We start from the raw sequence: 18,444 nt of genomic DNA, 5'->3' as shown, positions 1-18,444 counted from the left end.
ACCACACAGTCGACACCGATAGTTCTACTTCATTGGAGACACTTCGGATTTAAGCGCGGCTCAGGGAACACTTCAATATGCTGTCAGTGAAATTCCAACAGTATACATGTAATATAATCTAGAGAGTCACCATAGTCAGGCTCAAGTATCAAGTCGCTGACGCCAGTGGCTAAGCATTTGTAGATGTGCTCGATGTCGAATGAGTACCTGGGAAGCTGGGCTTTGAGAAGACTGATAGATACGGGGCGTGCACTTATCCTTGTCTGATCCCACCCCACCCCTTAAGGGGCACCCCCACCTCCCCTAGCAACCAGGTCCCTGAAAGTAAACACCCCAAAATCTGGGATTTGAGATTACAGTTATCGCAGCGAGCGCACATCCACACCGGAAAACGAGCCTATCAATCAACACACGATGGCGAGCGTAGAGAAGGACAAGTCAAAGGTGCATAAGCTGTCGCTGAAAGGCAGCGCAAAGCTTGTTGCCGAATTCGTGAGTGCCTACACATTGCCTTCGTCTGGATGGCTGTGATCAATTGAAGTTCTCGTGAGGCTAATCTCCATCTCGATTACAGTTCCAATACTCAATACACACGATCTTGTATGACCGACTCCTGCCCCGATGATTGCCCCGACGGAAGACGATGCAGCGAACTAATGCTCACGATCACAGGTTCCAGCGAGGCGTCTACCCCGCGGAGGACTTCACCGCCGTCAAGAAGTATGGCCTGAACATGCTCGTTTCGTCCGACGACCAGGTCAAGGCGTACATCAAGAAGATTATGTCGCAGCTGGACAAGTGGATGGTCGGCGGCAAGATCTCGAAGCTTGTCATCGTCATCACGAACAAGGACACGGGCGAGCACGTCGAGAGGTGGCAGTTCGACGTCCAGATCTTCGGCGGCAAGTCCTCGTCGTCCAGAAGCAAGAGCTCGAAGGCCGTGGACCAGGAGAACGTCGCGCCGGGGTAGGTGGCAATTCCCCTTGCACACTTCCCTTTGCCTTCCCCCCCATGAACACAGCACTGACAGATTGGTTTCGAGCAGAGCGCAGCCTTCTTCGCCCGCACCCGAAAAGACCGAGGCCGAGATCCAGGCCGAGATTGCCGCTATATTCCGACAGATCACTGCCTCCGTGACGTTCTTACCGCAACTAGCAGGCGACTGCACGTTCAATGTGTTGGTGTATGCCAATGCTGACAGCGAGGTGCCGGTGGAATGGGGCGACAGCGACGCCAAGGAGATTGTGAACGGAGAAAAGGTCCAGCTCCGAGGATTTAGCACGACGAGTCACCGGGTAGACACATTGGTCAGTTATCGTTTGGCCGAGTAGGCATCAAGAGAGTCCAAGAAGGTCGTCAGGGAGCATAATTGGGATCTTTGGGGAGCTTGTATATCTACATTGATATTTGGTGTCACGGTGTTGAGGAGTTAACATGAGAAATATATGACCATCGTATTTGCATTGACAAACGCACTTTGCATTACAACACCTCGGCATTGGTTTGACAAGGTGACTGGTCATTGTTCAAAAAACAAGTTGAACTGGAGCAAGGTTTGTTATTCATTCAGCAATGCCACGCCGTCCTTAGCGATCTATGTTTTGCTTTTGGTCTGTCTACATTCACAATACCCCCAAGCTTCGCGACTCGTGCAACCCGACTCCGCTCATATGCTTCTGCTCAGTCACCAACCCCGGAACATGCCACAGCCTTTAATAATGTAAATGTAGCCGTAACTCCGCCGATCATACGCGCCTGAAGAAGTAGACATAGGCAAACTTCTTCATCTCGTCTACATTATCCGTCTCAACGACCTTCTCGTCGTTGAACAGGACCCAAGAGACCCTGTCGCCAAGGTTTTTGCGAATGAAAGCAACGTAGTGACTATGCAGCGTTAGAAAATGGGGTCACGCAGAGGCAAAAAGACTGAAAAACGTACCCAGCATGGATGCTTGTGCCCTTGTGACAGACAATGCTTTGCAGCTGGAACTTGGCAGGCAGTTCCGCACTCCCAACAAGCGCAGCATCCGTCGGGGCACCACTCGCCGCACCGCCAGCCTCATCATCATCAAAGATGCCTTGCTCATCAGGATGGCTGAAAAGCCACTCCACAGCACGCTCAACATCTCCTCCTGTCTCCTTGAGAGCCTTCTTAGCTTGAGGTGCACCGAAACCCATAGCACCTAGCATCTCGATCTTCTCCGGATCAGCAGTGCTACCTCCCGCCGCACTGGCACCGCCCAAGTCTAATGGGGTATCGATATCAGGATCCTCCATGTGGCCAAAGAGCCACTCCATGGCTGCATTTGCATCACTGTTGCCAGTGGCGTGTAGTGCTTTCTCGCACCTTACCTTGGGGAATCCCATGCCCTCAAGTTGTGCGAGAGCCTCCTCGTTGGGCTGAAATGCCGGAGCCGAAGCTGCCTCCTCGGGGAGGGCTTCCTCACCAGGCTGCTGACCTTTGGAAAGATAGTCGTCCAGGAGGAAAGGTTCGTCGTCAACAAGCACCGGTACGTCAACCTTGATCTCCACCCAGTTGACCACAGCCATACGTCGGGCATTGACAACCAACACATCGGGGAATGTCTTGAACAAGGATTTCTTGGTGTATCCATCCTTGGAGCCACAAGAGGAGCACGTGAGTTCGACTACCTCCTCCGCCGTAAAGTCGTCAAGACACTGCTTGAAAGTGACGGGCTTCCACGCCGGCGCGGCGTCTTCTTCTCCCTCTTTAGCAGCTTCCTTCTCCATAGGAAGAATGACCATGATGTTGTCCTGCTCATTGCTCGAATACCGGACCTTTTTGCAGCTGCGGCACTGTAGGCGTTGCTCGAGTACGAACCTGAAAGGTGTTGTAGGGTCGACGGCGGGTGGTGAATGTTTGGATCGGGTGACGAGTTTAACTAGATGTTGGAAGAGCTCGAATGCGTCCTGCTGGCGCATTGTAGAGAACTCTGGGTGTCCTCTGCCGATGAGATGCTTGAACATTGACGGGGCGAGTCCCTTTTGGTGAGGAATCTCAGGGGAGTGTTCCGAGGCAACAATATCAGAATCAGGCTTCGAGTAGCGACCAGATAGGAGACCGTCGGCGAGCTTGCGAAGCTGCGTCTCCAAGTCTTCGGCAGGCTCCTCAATGAGAGGCAGGTCTTCACTGGTCTGGAAATAGCGCTTCTGGAACGAGGGCATGTCGAACAGACACTGCAGCATACTGGCAAGATAGCAGCTGTTTCCCAGATTCTTCAACCCGGTTAGACCTGGCCCAAATACCGGCTTCAGCTCCTTTCCATCCTCGGTAGTCATAGAGAATTCCCATTTCAGGTTCTGTTCGATTTGCATCTCAGTCAAGCTCTTCTCCGTCTTTTGACGCTCCGCAATGTTGATGCCCCAGTTTGCAAGATGCGTCGCAAGCGCATCGTCGATCCGCTCGTCATCGCAAGTATAACAGTATACATCCGCCGTACCCTCCGCACTGATAGAACCAAGCTTGACAGCAACGCCGTGTCCAGACTCTTTGGCGTGGGCAAGAGCATGGGAGTTTCCTCCGACGCCGCCAAACTGGGCTCGACCGCAGCCGAGGTTCCCGCACTCGAGACAAAGCCATAGATTCTCGTTCAACTCACACATGGAGCAGTGGCCTAGATCCTGGCCCTCGATCCTCCTGGGTTCTCCTTGTTGCATTGTCAAGATGTGCTCGCATGATGTGAGTTCTTGCTCCCAGGCCTTGACCTCCTCCTTCCGCGAAAATGTGTTCGCCGTCATTATGCCATCGATGACAGGGGCCAAGCTGGGGTGGGTTCTGTCGAGCTCGGTGTTGCAGTCGAAGCACTTGACGGATAGAGCTGTCTCGTAGCGATCTTCTTCGGTCTCAGCCGCAATGGCGAGCTTGGACATCTTCGCGGGGGGTTCATCTCGAACCACTACTTTGCGAGTTCGCTTAATGTTGAGGGCGATGGGGTGGCTTCGGAAGGCATAGTGGAGGTTCGAGTGGTGTCGGTCGCCCGCGCAGCCACCGTTGAAGCACTGCAGGCAAACGTCAAGACCGGCGGGATCATCCTATAACCAGAGCCGTTAGACCTTCAAGCCAGAGGCAGTTCAGAGAAGCCGGTCCATGAAGCTTACAATTGAGTCGAAGCACTGAGTGCAGTCCTCGCGGTAGACTGACTGGGAGGGTGTGGGTGCCCGGAGAGCTGCAGTCGGACAGTTAGCACAGGCGATCTTTCTGAAGCTGAAGCTGGGTCGGAGCTCTAGCGGCAAGCTCTCCTTACACAGGGACTCAACGTGGGGACACGCCATGGTGGTGGAGGATGGAGGATGAAGACTTGATAGCGCAGTCTGGCGCAGTCGCGGTCTAAGAAGGGAGACTGCCTTAAGAAGGTCTGAGTGTCGTGACTATCGAGGGTTTGGTTTGGTGTTTTGGAGGTGGGAATTCGAGACAACAACTCCAAGGCGTGGAGGCAAGGCTGCTAGAATCCAGCTCCAGGCTGCGAGGGGCAACATGCGAGGCGGGAGTGGGTGCCCCGCGCTGACGCACTGCCGTAGCACCTGGCACCTACCTACCTAGGTCGAGACACGAGAGCTCTAGCGTTGCCTAACATGTCAGCACATCCTACAGCAGGTAATGTGATAAAGAGAGATAGGTAGGTCGGTCCGTCTCACCCCACAGCCGGGGGACACTGAGCTCCCATCCCCCTCCCAGGCAGTCACCCTTTCATCATCGCAGCAGGTGAAACTGGGATGCACACGGTCATGTTTCGATGCTTTTACACACGCTTGCTTAGTCGCTTGCGTGCTCTGGATGGCGTTGCAGGTCACGGTATCAGCACGCACAATGGCCAGACTTAACCGACGATAGCCTCGATAGCTTTCACTGAGAGTTGCTCGTTTACGTTAGTAATTGAATATGTGGGGAGTCACCTTGCATTCCCCGAGTTTTACTGGCAGCCAGAGTTATCAGATTCTTTTTTGCCCTTGGCTACGTATGAAGGCTAGGCTTGTCCCTTGATCTTATCTCCGGCACGGTCGCGGGGGAATTTCCCAGCAGCTCTCCTTAGCTCTCTCCGAGCGCCGAGGTCGCTATGATTTCATCTCAGCGCAATCGCCCCTCTGATTGGCTGGATATCGTATTACCGAGATCGCTTGCCACTTCATTGGCTCGGTTGGCTCTTTCAGAAGTCCCGCACCTGCCGTTACAAACCTCAATGCACTTCTTTTTATTTGCCATCCCCGTCCAGCGTCATTCCTAATCACCGAGCCAAACCCTTGACGCATCCATCTATAATTTTTTCAACCCTCTCCCTCTGCGAACATTCAGAAATACAACTCGCGAATTCCCGATTTATCGCAACTACCCTCAGATCCATCATCCACGATGCTGTCACGATCACTGCGCGCCGTCTCGCGACGAGCTCTCTCTACTCCTCTCCGCCCAGCCATCTCCGCGGCACCGCGACAGCTCGCACCGGCTGCTTCCATCGGTGCGACTCGTGCATACCACGAGAAGGTCCTCGACCACTACTCCAAGCCGCGCAATGTATGTCATTCCTTGTGTTTCTGTTCTTGATGGTCAATACTGACGCCGTCGCTCTAGGTCGGCTCAATGAACAAGAATGACCTCGATGTTGGAACCGGCTTGGTTGGCGCACCCGCATGTGGCGATGTGATGAAGCTCCAGATCAGAGTCGACCCCAGCACCAAGACGATCTCTGATGTCAAGTTCAAGACCTTTGGCTGCGGTTCTGCCATCGCCTCGTCCTCATATCTGACCGAGCTGGTACGGGGCATGACTCTGGAGGAGGCTGGCAAGATCAAGAACACCGAGATCGCAAGGGAGCTTTGCCTACCGCCTGTGAAGCGTAAGTCTAATATCCTCATCAAGAGTTATCCGCCTTTGTTTATTATTCGCTGCTATCATGAACAACATGCTGATATCATCCCTATAGTCCACTGCTCTATGCTTGCCGAGGATGCCATCAAGTCCGCAATCTCCAACTTCTACTCCAAGAACCCCAATGCAAAGCCTACCAACCTGGGAGGCACCGAGATGAAGATCCCGCATGCTGAGCCCGCTGCTGCTGCCACTGCGGCCGCCGCTTGAATGCGGCATCGCGGGACTTGATTACAAATTGTTATCTCACGGCGTTTACCAGGCTTTTGGAGTTTGAGGCTATCAGGAATATAGTCAAGGGTGACTATTCTACCATTACCGATGTTTGAGAAACACCTCAATTTGCAAGCTACGGCGGCTGCTGAAGGCACCGGGTGGGTGGAGGGGAAGAATGAAGAAGCATGTTCCGAGATTGATGGTGGAAGACTAGCTACGGCTAAGCAGTCTACGCTCGCTAAGGAGATCCGGTGTGGAACGAGAGTGTAAATTACCATACCACTTTCCATTCTAAAAGAATTGAGACACGCTCCTGCGGATCATGCTCCAGCTGATATGGTCGTCCAGATGTGACCCATCAGCCGGGCCATTGCCATAGAGATCCATACTCATTTAGTCGTATCTCGCTTGAGTCGTCATTTGACTAGGGCACAGTCATAAATCCATTTTATTTTGAAAGATATATTAACTTGGGCGGACTTTCAAAATCCAATCGCCGTGTCCTGGCTCTTTCCCTTAGGGACACCGCACCACGCGCGCTCAGTAGCAGAACCCGGTGTGCTTGTATAGTGTACAATAAAGTTGCAGCCCAAGTCCGTCGTTTTGCGCAGAGTTTCCATGGACAAAGTGACGAGAAGTATGCATACATCTAGCTTCATAAACATTGGAGCGGGTAAAGTCGCAATCCGTGGATCGCAGTTGACCAGTTGGCGATGTGCATTTGGAATTCAGTCTTCTCGTACTACAAAACGAATCCCGCAATTCTCTTTGTCGACTTGAAATCTAAAAGAGCCAGACACAGTATCAAGTGCGTCCCGAGGAGCTCGCAATCCGGCACCAAAATTAGCAAAGATATTCCTGGCCGAAGGCACTATGAACAGCGGCACCCTCCAGAGTAATTGCTTTTCAAGTAGAATTTAGCACAATTCATGCCTCGTTCCTTACGACGAACCTCTATTCATTAATCTAGGTTCGAATGGAAGCTGGCTAGGCTTGTACCACACTCTGGTGAGGCGCTGGATTCGCAGTCTCAGCTACAAAAGCTTAAATACTTCATATCGACATACCTTATCCTTTCACAAAGTTAACAATGATTTAGTTCTCCAAGAGTAGTTCTTGGTTCTGGACCCTGGTGATTTAAAGCGTAACGGAGACACACTGCACTTGGCGACCTGTGCGATTTTATTCCATGTAGCTTGATCAAGGGCATTTTTTCTCGGATGTTGTGCATCTCGGAATCCAGTGTCATCCTCACACCCACTTGCTGACAGGCCAAAACCAGGTGGCTCAGGTGTTTTCAAAGACTTTCCCCGGACTCCATCGACATCGCAAAAGTCAAATGAACCGCGAATCAATTCTGCGAATAGCATTCCGTATCCGTTACTATCCGTCACCCAGTGAACGTTTGAAGAGGGCAGTGCTGGCATCTCCTGCAGTAGTGTCTGGCCCCTTCTGCCGTGTTCATTGTTCCTGCCTCCGTGGCCCCCGCGACACGGGACCTCCTGCGCCTCGAACTCGGGAATCGAACACGGCGGATGATGGCTTTGGGGATATTGTAAGACATCCATCTCATCTAGACAAAGAGGATCCCGAGGCTCCTCCTCGTGTTGGGCGACACGAAGAGGCAGTCCATCCATCAACCTTCTTTGAGCGTCGAAGTTTGCGAGCGAGCGAGCGCGCGCAAACAGGAGCAGCATGTAACGTCTTACGAGGCGTCGCCTGTTCTGGCCTTCTCAGTGCCTCCAGAATGGGCCAACGGTTTACGGCATCGCCAAAAGGGGCCAGGGATAAGACACTCAGACACCCAATCAGTGGCGGATAAGCGCCTGTTTACTTGCATCAGCGGTCGCCGAGAATAGCAAAGCCTCCCTTGTGGCTAGCTGACCGCATGCGTCTGGATATTTTTTTGGCCCTTTCGTCGCTTTGGTGGGCAATTCCAGGTGTGGCCTATCTGGGCATGTCTCGTCAGCAAAGCAGCATTAGCCTATCACTCTCGTCAATTCGCCCTGCGGCCGCACGGTAAGGGATGCCGCTTGAGGTTGCAGGTGTACTATGCAGTATGTACGGTTCGCCTTCGTAGCGGGTAAAAAGTGGTGAATAGGGCCGCACACGTCCTAAATAACGTTACCTACTTGCCTACTTGCCTACTTGCCCGGGTAGCTGAAGGAACCGCAACCCCCAGTCAGTCCAGTCAGCGTGCCAATGGCTCTACCATAATTACCCTTGCCTGGCCTGACCTGCAGCAGTTCGGTCATCCCATCGTTCCTCCCTGCTTCTCCTGATCCTGCTTGCTTCAGAGAACCCTTTTTTTTCGTTCCTGTCGCATCATCACACGACCGCTGCGATGCAGCGAGATTGTCTGCCTGTTCCGCACGCCATCTGCGCTTCTTCAATTGCACGGCGCCGCTGATACTCCCCGCTCCCCTCAAGCACGAGCGGACTCCCGAGAATCAGCAGTCGGAGCGGCGCAGCTCATCCGCCGGGTCGCGGGGCAAGCTTGTTGACGTCAACTGAATCGACCGGCCCTGCCAGCCAGCCAGCATTCGCCATGTCGCGCAGGAAGGGTGGGTTCTTTGGGTGGCTGCGCAAGCTCTTCTCCCGCTCAAAGAGCCCAGAGCCCGCAACGCACTACTACAATGCGCAGTCGCCGCCGGTGCAGCAGTATCATCAGCAGCACAACCAGTACGCACAGGGATACTATCCACCGTCCGGATACAGCCATGAGCAGTCCGCCTTCCACCAGCGCGCAGACGAGATTGCCCAGATCCAAGTCGCGGGGATGCGCAGGACGGCCGGCGGTGGATACGTGCACGCCTATGCCAATAGGACTGCGGGTCCGGATCCAGACGCGATAACCTCGCGGCCGTATGATCAGACGACTGTGTCGTCATATGGGACTAATGGCAAGGCCTGGGGCGAGGATAAATATGAGAAGCAGCCGGGCGCCGACAGCGCGTGGAGGGGGAAGCCTATTGGCAAGCAGTACGATCGACGAGAGGAGCTTACAGAGGAGGATGAAGACATGTGGGCACGCATGGCAATGTAGTTTGCCTGACCGCGTCTCTTGCGCTACTCATTCGATAATATGGGAGTGAGGGCCGATCTAACGGACTAGTAAACAGAGCATTCGAAAGCCGATATGGAGTCATATACGCTACTACGAGGTGGATAATGTAAACTAATGTGCTGTTGTTGAGCATCAAGCATCTGAAAGGAAAGACCATACGCGAGGAGACCTGTTGAAGGAACTCGGAACATCATAAGATATCTGACACAGAAAAACAAGGCAAAAATTCATTACCCGTTAAAACATGATACGGACGGCTTGAAGATGCTCCCGCTACTCAAAAGTCTTCCGGTTCGCTAAGGAGCTTCTCTATGAGCGCCAATCCCTCTTCGAACCTTGGCTTGTCGCCAAGAGTCAAACGGATGTAGCCTTTGAAATCATCTAACCCTTCATCACTAAAACACTGACCTCCTGGAATTACTGATACTCCATATTTATCAACGAGCTGGTTACAGAATTTCAGATCGTCCACTGGAGTTCCGTCTCTGTTCAGGATGCGGATAAAGGCGGTGCCTGCCCCTTTTGGTGCAACCCAACTACATCGACCGGCATTTCTCTTAACGAATTCATCGAGTGTTGCAATGCGGGACCGACAGCCAGCCAGGTTCCGTTCCAGAAGCTGTGGCAACACATCCGGGCCGAGTGCAAAGGCTGCAACGCCTTCGTCGAGTTGAGACATGAAATTCGTCGTATAGTCCATCGCAGTGATCACTTGCTCCAAAATCGCTGGGTCCTGGGAGACAACCCAGCCAACACGGATGCCGGGAAGACCATATGACTTGGAGACAGAGCCGGTCGAGACGCTCTTCTTGTAGCCGAGTGATACCAACGGGGGAGGTGGCGGGTCGCTTGTGTGGAATAGGGGACTGAAGACCTCGTCTGCGAACACCAGGATGTTGTGCTTCTCGGCAAGCGCTAGGATCTCTTTCAAAACATTGTCCGGAAGCACTGTGCCGGTTGGGTTGCTTGGATTGCTGTGATGGTGTGAGCATAGATTAGGGTCCAAGAAAAGAAAGGCATTTGTTATACTTCACGACGATTGCTTTCGTATTGGGCTTAATCATAGCCGCCAAGTCTTCGACTTTCGGGATCCAGTCATTTTCTGCCTTCATCTTCCACAAGTCGACATCGACACCCTGAAATCTCGGCAAGATGTAAAGCTGCCCATATGTAGGATACTGGCAGATGAGATGGTCTCCCTTCCCGCAGATGGTGGTCAATACGAGATAATTGGCCATGATAGACCCTGGTGTGATGACGACATTGTCCTCTGTCAGTTTGACATTTTCGGACGAGTGTATCTCCGCCACGCGCTTCCGCAGTGCTGGTAAGCCTGTGGCAGTGCCATATGCAAGCTGGAAATCGAAGTCTACGGGACTTCGGCTAGAATCTGAAGAGAGCTTCTGTAGTTCGTTCAACGTAAGAGCGGTTGCATAAGATCCTGTATTGTTATGAGAACAAATTCCAAGAGGGAATCAGAGGAGATTAGCCTACCATGCAATTTGATCTCAGCTTTGGGCTAGAAAGACACGTGTTAGCGATAAACTGCATCCCAGTTAGGAATATGAGACGTACCGTAAATTCTTGCGCTGTAGGACTAATTAGCAGATGCTTAGGTTGATATGAGAGGATGAGAGGATCAAGGGTTGAACATTGTGAAAACCTACCCCATTTATCAATCTTGAATCCTGGAATGTCACGCATATTGGGATAGAGTCGTCAAAAACTTGTTCCTGTACGGACTGTCTGGATTGGCTTCGAGTAACAATAGTCAGCATTTGTTTAGCAAGCTCTAAACGTCGACGAACATAGAGTATCACAATGATGCCGACGAGAATCTAGATCGTAAGAGAAAGGATCAATTACCTTCAGGGAGGAGGATAATCTGTAAGATTGCAAAATGACCTTCGAGCCCGGAAGATGGTATTTCTCAACTTTAATACCGAGAGGTGTGATTGAGTCATCGTAGAGTAGTGTGCCGACATGCATCAGGGGTTGGAGGATTTTGTGGGGCAGCACACCTGCATGCACTTGACAACATCCACAAATCGGGCCAAGCACTTCTGTAGATCGCTTGATCGCGTATCTTAGATCTTTACGAGGAACCAAGAATGGGAAATTTTGAGCCAAATACTGCCGTAACTTGTCCCATCGGTCTTAGAATAGGAAATCACAAAGACTGGCCTCATTTGCTGCCCCGTCATGTTTTCAATTGTAATATTTTCGTACACGCATCGAGCCTGATGATGCTTCGTTCTCAGATGGCTAGCTTACACGCTATGGACGATCTCAATCCCCTCAATTGGATTTATCATCGTTTTATAGCGAATCGCTTTTTAGTGCATCCGCAGACTTTCATATTCATTTCTTCTCTCGCTGCAAGACAGGTGGTTAATGGCTACTTAGAAGGTGAGGGAGGAAAAGCGGATACTAACCGCCTTGTTCATGTTCACATCAGGAGTTTTAACGTCACTGCTTGTCATATGCTTCTGCTCCTGCTGGCCACCGGCCTTGGTCGGCACTTGTACCCGCTTGCTTTCTGCCTTCTCGGGCTCGTGAAATTCGGTGCCTGTAGATCCTTTTTCCGTTGCCGGAACATCCTTGACGGGAGGTTGAGGTATGCCCCTAGGCTTGCTAGATCCGCCTCTCGGTAAAAACCAGAGGGCGCCAGCAACAACGACTAGCGCGATTCCAGGTAGAAGTCTATAAACCCAAGATCAGTACATACCTTGTATAGATAAGGGTGGAGGCATACAGAGAGCTTCTGGGGGCAGCGGGATCTGGTTTATCGGCCCTTGAACTACCAAGTCTGTTACCTTCCTCCGGTCGGTCGGTAGCGTAGCCTCTTTTGTGATAAAATTGAGTACTGTGGCGGAAGGTGCGAGAGACACCCGCCAGAGGACACAAAATGGGCGGTCTAGTGAAGGGCGGCATGGTGCACTATTCTGATCTGCTATTAGAAGAGTTGGTTACCCGCAGGCAAAAGAGCTCAGGATCTGATAATAACGAAAATCGTGAAGGATTTTAGGGATGGAAGTCAAAGGAAGGATATGAAATTAGCGGCGATGATTCGAATCAAGAGCCAGGTGTACGGCGAACCGGAGCTAACATCCGCAATCATGATGACATAGTGATGACACAACTGGAAGGAACCACCTCCCCAAAAGAGAGGGAAAGCACGGACAAATTATTTGAGCCGCAACATCGTTCATATTACGACTCTAGCGTCCGACCATGTAAATCTACTTTGGTTGTCGAAGATTTCAATCGTGCAAATCATTTACAGCCCATTGGCTGATATTCTGCGGCAGGTCCCAAGCAGCCCACATGTCTGTTTATCGATTTGAGTGCGGTGATATCAACTTTGGATTCCGCATTTCCATTCATGAAACGAGAGTAAGGTAGTTCAAAGGCTACGCCATTTAAACTTAGTCACGAGATTGGGCGTGAAAATGGATGGTGCCGCTTGTTTTCATGCAGTCATGCACCGCGACGTATCAATAGATTCGACCATGGAAGAGCAAGAATAAAGAGACAGAATATTCGAAAGTTCCAATATTTCATATGTTCTCCGAACTGTTATAGTCTGTTGTTGTAATATCATGCCTGGCTATGGACCCAAATTGTGGTACAGTTCAACTAACATCCTCTGACAACCCAGCAGACTCCACAATCAAAATACTCCATGTTTTCGCATGTGCATAACGAGATCATAACTCAGTGAAAGGCCCTCGATGACACTTTGGTTCTCCGGTTTGTCTAGCAGGCCAGGGTGCTCATAGACAATGGCTGTGATAACATCCTTGATCTTCCTGTCTCCATCTGGCGAAGTATAGACCTCCTTAGCAGCTTGGAGAAAGTCATATGACGCCCATTCCTTTTCCGCGTCGGCCTTGAATCTCTCAAGCGCAAGCACCTGCAATGGTTCGATCCCATATTTCCTTGACAATGCATACACCCTGGCATGGAGAACGAGGTCGGTCTCCGCAGAAGGGGTATCTAGCTGCTCTTCCTCTATGGCATCCTCTACCATATCACTCCACCGACGGGATGTTTCTGGCTTGGCAGGTGGTTCTTGTACCGCTGGTGCTGGCCCATCGGGCTCACCGGATACCAGTGCCTCTGGATCAACTTGAGGCTGTGCGATGGACTTCTTTCGCTTCTTCTTCTTGTTCTTCGCCTTGACGGGGGATATGGGGAGAAAGTCGTCAAATGAGTCAAGAGAAGCAGGTTCTGCGGTTGGTGTTGAAGAGGCGATATCTACAGCCGCGTCTCCGGAGTCACTGACTGCGTTGCCGTGGATGCTCACCCCATTGGTAGCTTCTTCCCTAAGATGATTGCCGTTGGTATGGCCGTTGAGTTGAGATATCGCGTCCTCTTTATCAGTGTAGTAGTCGAGGTAGTAGAAGAAGCGGACAATCATCTCAATAGCTCGCGGGTCATCTTCTTTAAGCGATAACACACCATCCTAAGTCGCAATTAACGTCAAAACCTGACTTAAGCTCTCTGTGTAGTCAAGAATCCGAAGCCTACCTGTGCAGATCCATTTCGACATTCTTTGGCAAAATATTCCGACCGTGGGCACACGAGTACCTTATGTACCTGGTATGTCGTGGAACGGCTTTCGATCTTGAGGTCAGAGTATTCAGGATCAATGTAAACTCTGGCAAAATGTCAATTGTTATCATGTTCAGTATCCAGCCTGAAACGTACTTCTTCAAAGAGCTCACCAGCTCACCCTGTGCTTGGTCCGCCATCTTCAATTACTGGCGTGCTGCCAGTACTGATTCAGTCGGGGCGGCCGAAGCACATGCGTCAAAGAAACTCTGCTCGTAAAGGGAAAGGTTGCGTGGACCACGAGATGGAGGGTACCCAAGGCATTTAACTACTGGTCCTTGGAATCAAGTTGCTCCTTCTGGGTCGGACATGTACCGGGGCTCATTAAAAGAGTATGTGCAACCTCAAATTGAGGCCCAACTATGTCAATCCACATATCACTTTGATGCACAGCTCTGTTCACACCGCCCTCGCCGTGTCGACTCATTGAGGCTCTGCGTGGATCTCATTGCTTTCGAACCCAATTGAGTCTGACTGAATATATTGTCCGTAGTATTTTCAGACATGATTGCAGGCTTAGCTCGGAAGCACAACATTCAGACAGCCTTGCCCAGACACTCACCTTGGCTCCTATTCGATGGCGGTGCCGGTGAGGATGGTGAATTGATGCCTTATGGTTGCCCCGGAATGCAGTCTACCCAGCCCATTGGACATGGCCCAATGCATTGAAACGTTGGCAGGAAGATAGCCAGTCGACTGCAAGCCTCAGATCTGCACGAGTGCGATGGCACTGTGGTTGGTTGTTTAATGCGGGGACAAGCGCCTACAATTATGAGTGGTGAGTAGGGAGATCATGGAAAGAGGTGAAAATCCGCCGGCTTTCATACTCCTGTCTTCGCAAGCATCTGCTTCTGACCTGCTTTGATCCCGCTGTTGTTAGTGATAGCGGAATATTTTCAGCATTTGGAGGTCACTTCATTGTCATCAGTTCGGAGATTCAGGTTGACATTGTCCGACATTGAAACATGTCTAAGTCGAGTAAGGGACGAGCCTCGCGAGTTATTTCAATGCGTAACGACCTTGTCGAACACCTGTAGCCTACAGCAGCAGTCGGCTCCCTTGCTTGCATTACATCAACTTGATACATAATTTCATTGACAACTGGCCGCAACTGTGATTTGCAGTGGCATGTGCTCTAAGTTACTGTTCGACTCTGCGCCACATGGCCAAGTATCCCTTCTGTAATTACGCTTTCGTACTGTATGAACCCTTGTAGCACTTTTCCCACCCTCTTTCCAATTGTACAAATCATTTGTAAAGATTTTCATCTCGCAACACACAAACTACAACATTTATGTATAAGAACCTCCCATTTAGCCTTGTAATCATTTAGCTGGGGGACAATCCCCTTGGAAAATGAGCCGCTCGATTGTTGATGGAGCTTCCGTGAGAAACCTCGTCATTGCTGGTGGCATTCCTGGGACTGTGGCTTTGACCTTGGCCATTGTATTACTGGCCAATATTGGTCAGCGTTTCTCCCACTGGATGCGCCATACCATAGAAGACAACGCTTACCTTGAGACTGACGAGCAACATGAGCCACACTTAGGCGCCAGAGAAGTAGTCGAAGGCTTCGTCGGCATGGTGATTACACTTGCGAAGAAGCAATTGAATTTCTCGAATACTAATCTTTTACTCTGCTTCTCTAGAATTGGTTCTTGTTGTTAATATATTCTACACTGGAGGCTCCCTCCTGGAAGGAAATCTGCTCTTTATAATGCACCATTTCTCAATTATGGGTTCTTCCTTGCAATCCCTTGAAGGCCGTAGATGGATATGCGAGGATGCATTGCGAGATTGCTGAGTATGTTCGTTTTGCTGTGCTCGCACATTCTTTGTTAACGTCACTGGAGATTTGCGGCATGGCATTCTGCGAATGAGTTTTGCGAGCCGCACAAAACTTACCCCCGCAGAACGCCAGTGTCACAGGTTCGTCAACCCTGGTTTCAGGCGCTTCAGGGGCGTTCAGTAGTTGGACGGCAAGTGGTTCGCGCACCGCAGCTGTGTTGTTGCCTTGTCTCTGAAGGCAAGCTGACCAAGGGCAATCCTGCGATTAGCCGTCGCGTTCACGCTGCTGCACGCTTTCTTCTTTTGCTCTATCACCTGCATGCAGAATGAAGAACACAAGTGCGACGTCAACGCCTAGACAAGTCGGACTCACTGGGTGGAAATGACTGAGACATGGGCCATATACTCCTCGAAGCGGCCCAAACAGGCGCAGGCCGCGCACGCAGACCAATTTGACCTGAAAGACTCAAGTGTACAGCGCGAAAGGTCGATCCGGTCTTTGGGTAATAGCCTTAAGGAAGGCGGCAAGCGTTGCTTCAACCATGCATTTCGGCCCTCCAAGAGGTCTTTCCCAGGCACCGGAGAATGCACTGTCCACAATGAACATCAGTCAGACTCAACTTTACATTCGAACTCCCTTCCCTTCAAATCGACAAGTCCTTCCTCGAGCCTTGCTGTACCAAACGAGAATAATCAAGTCAAAGAAGATATTATGATGCCCATACACTTGAAGACAAGAGGCTTGGCAACACAGATGATGCGAACATCAGTTCATGTCAGCCAAGGGACATCGCAAGGCCGCTTCTTATCCTTATGCCGCAGCCTAGTGGAACCAATAACAGACACGGGCAAAACGAATCGTCCTATGAAGGCTGACAAGCTATTTCCGCAAAGACAAAAGAAATTCAATGAGACGAAGGGAGATGTAGCACCTATGAAGCTTACTTTACCGACCTTTGGGCCGGTGTTAACCCCAAATCATGAGGCTCAAGTAGGAGTAGGGAGTCGCTTTGGTCGGCAAAACACTACCACTAATACGGATGCATCTCCTTTGCCAGCCAGTGAAAGTGGCACATCATGTGGGAAACCACACCCCATTTTCTATTCAAGTGAACTTGCTTACTCTAGGTAGGGCTAATCCCTAATGTTGCGAATATTCCACATGAGCTGCAAGAGGCGGCAACCGAGAAGCGTGTAAGTCAAAAAGACTTCTGAAAACTGTGGATATGGGAAGGGGACCAATACTAATAGAATCCTAATAGAGTGACACTATGAAAAGCATAAGCGATCTAGCTAAGAGGACATACAAAGCGACCATAGCTCGCGATCGTGCAGCGATATTTTCGACGGATGACCCTTCGGAATCGGACCTTGCCTCTCGCAGGTTTTCCAACGACACTTTCCATGCGCCTAGCACAGTTGTAGACTCTGTGTTTTCTCGACGATCTTCGATTGGGTCTTCCGCAACCAGCCTCTTCAGCTTGACTGGGAGATCTTATTCCAGTCATGCCCGTGATGGATCGTCTTTGAAGAAATATGCCTCATCGTCGTCCTTACGCGCAAGCCTGGGCTCCCCTGGGCCGAATCAAGACGCAATCCCGTCAAATCGCCGGCTTCCGCCACTTCCACTGCCACATCAAGGGGGTAACACACCCTCTCCACGCCCCAACAGCACTTGGCCCATTTCCCCAGATGTCGATGTCTCACTCAAAGACCGAGTGACTCTTGCTGGTATAATAGCCCAGCAACGTCGCATTAATAAGGGTCGACTTCCAGAAACAATTCAGGAAGAACGACGTAGTAGGGAGATCGAGCACCCTAAATCTAACCTGAAATTTGCTGCTGATGTTTATATCGAAATTGACGCTGATGTCCGTCGAACCCTTGACACTAGTCTTCGGGAAACCGTAGAAGAAATAGAGGACCACATTGAAACTAACGGTCATGATTCTGGGGACAACTCTATAAAGAGACCGATGCTGGTGCCGACGACTCTCTCAAGCCAAGCCAGCAGATCTTGCTCAGCAGGAACAGAGACTAATACAGATAGATCCTCTTTTTCATCGAGAGAAGTCAGGCAAGACAATTCAACTCCTGGGACATCAATCGCAGAGGATCTAGAGATGGATGCTCTCGAGTCCGACATGAGTGAAGCTAACGAATCGATGTCTGACGTTACAGATGAGACAGACGATTCTTTTTATGAAGCATTTGCGACAACTTCACTAGACATGAATCTTTTCCCCTCAGCTTTAGCGTTGAAGGACCACGTTGTAACTCTTGCGTCCTCTCGAGTCTTGGACTGGGTGAGATCATGTCCATCAGGCGAAGGCTCTGGCGGCGCGTCATCCAGCCCTGACAGCCCTTCTGCTGATTCGACTAATGGAAAAGACCAAAGCTCAAGTGGCCGTGATTTTGGAGGAAAGAAGCGAGAATTCAATGGAGATGGCAGGAAAGGCTTCGACAGGGAGAACGGAGACGACCAGGACAAGCGCCGGAGAGTGAATTCGGTCTCGACCGGCAATGGTACAACGAGACTGTCGCCCAAGTTTGCATGCCCATTTATTAAACAAGACCCTAATAAGAAATGGCCACGTTGTCAGCAAGGCTGGCCAACTGTCCACCGTATTAAGTATGTCTGGCATTCTGTTGCTCAATGTCCTCTTCCTTCTCTTTTGGATACTAACGGCAACAGAGAGCATATATACAAACATCATAGGCTTCCCATTCACTGTGATAGATGTTTCAACATTTTCAAATCCGAGCATGCACTGAAGCAGCATAATCGAAAAGATCCTCGTTGCGAAGTTATCGACCCGCCGCGCACATTGATCGGCTTAGATCGAGATACCATTGAAACAGGGCAGCAGTG

General features: G+C 50.8%; 6 protein-coding genes across 6 annotated transcripts; 3 read left to right on the top strand and 3 right to left on the bottom strand.

Moving 5' to 3' along the window:
* Positions 1 to 414: 414 nt before the first annotated feature.
* Positions 415 to 1,331, top strand: UCRPA7_1299 (putative mitotic spindle checkpoint component mad2 protein; the record flags this gene model as incomplete). The annotated part of the gene is made up of 3 exons (XM_007913882.1): positions 415 to 527; positions 673 to 966; positions 1,046 to 1,331. 3 exons carry the CDS (start codon positions 415 to 417, stop codon positions 1,329 to 1,331), a joined length of 693 nt encoding a protein of 230 aa, XP_007912073.1.
* Positions 1,332 to 1,745: 414 nt separating this feature from the next.
* UCRPA7_1298 (putative ubiquitin carboxyl-terminal hydrolase 14 protein) lies at positions 1,746 to 4,293 on the bottom strand (the record flags this gene model as incomplete). Its single annotated transcript, XM_007913881.1, has 4 exons — positions 1,746 to 1,884; positions 1,940 to 4,053; positions 4,120 to 4,187; positions 4,266 to 4,293. The coding sequence occupies 4 exons, from the start codon at positions 4,291 to 4,293 to the stop codon at positions 1,746 to 1,748; spliced, it is 2,349 nt and encodes a 782-aa protein (XP_007912072.1).
* Positions 4,294 to 5,368: 1,075 nt separating this feature from the next.
* On the top strand, positions 5,369 to 6,094 carry UCRPA7_1297 (putative iron sulfur cluster assembly protein 1 protein; the record flags this gene model as incomplete). The annotated part of the gene is made up of 3 exons (XM_007913880.1): positions 5,369 to 5,530; positions 5,588 to 5,852; positions 5,940 to 6,094. 3 exons carry the CDS (start codon positions 5,369 to 5,371, stop codon positions 6,092 to 6,094), a joined length of 582 nt encoding a protein of 193 aa, XP_007912071.1.
* A 2,554-nt stretch (positions 6,095 to 8,648) lies between these two features.
* UCRPA7_1296 (hypothetical protein) lies at positions 8,649 to 9,146 on the top strand (the record flags this gene model as incomplete). Its single annotated transcript, XM_007913879.1, has 1 exon — positions 8,649 to 9,146. One exon carries the CDS (start codon positions 8,649 to 8,651, stop codon positions 9,144 to 9,146), a length of 498 nt encoding a protein of 165 aa, XP_007912070.1.
* A 298-nt stretch (positions 9,147 to 9,444) lies between these two features.
* Positions 9,445 to 10,871, bottom strand: UCRPA7_1295 (putative aspartate aminotransferase protein; the record flags this gene model as incomplete). Its single annotated transcript, XM_007913878.1, has 5 exons — positions 9,445 to 10,141; positions 10,197 to 10,608; positions 10,662 to 10,686; positions 10,743 to 10,756; positions 10,835 to 10,871. The coding sequence occupies 5 exons, from the start codon at positions 10,869 to 10,871 to the stop codon at positions 9,445 to 9,447; spliced, it is 1,185 nt and encodes a 394-aa protein (XP_007912069.1).
* A 1,969-nt stretch (positions 10,872 to 12,840) lies between these two features.
* UCRPA7_1294 (putative btb poz domain-containing protein) lies at positions 12,841 to 13,924 on the bottom strand (the record flags this gene model as incomplete). The annotated part of the gene is made up of 3 exons (XM_007913877.1): positions 12,841 to 13,635; positions 13,761 to 13,830; positions 13,881 to 13,924. 3 exons carry the CDS (start codon positions 13,922 to 13,924, stop codon positions 12,841 to 12,843), a joined length of 909 nt encoding a protein of 302 aa, XP_007912068.1.
* Positions 13,925 to 18,444: the final 4,520 nt, after the last annotated feature.

This window comes from Phaeoacremonium minimum (genome assembly GCF_000392275.1).
Source record: "Phaeoacremonium minimum UCRPA7 unplaced genomic scaffold PA7_03_scaffold_82, whole genome shotgun sequence".
Classification (NCBI taxonomy): Eukaryota; Fungi; Ascomycota; class Sordariomycetes; order Togniniales; family Togniniaceae; genus Phaeoacremonium; species Phaeoacremonium minimum.
This window is presented reverse-complemented; position numbering and strand designations above follow the sequence as displayed.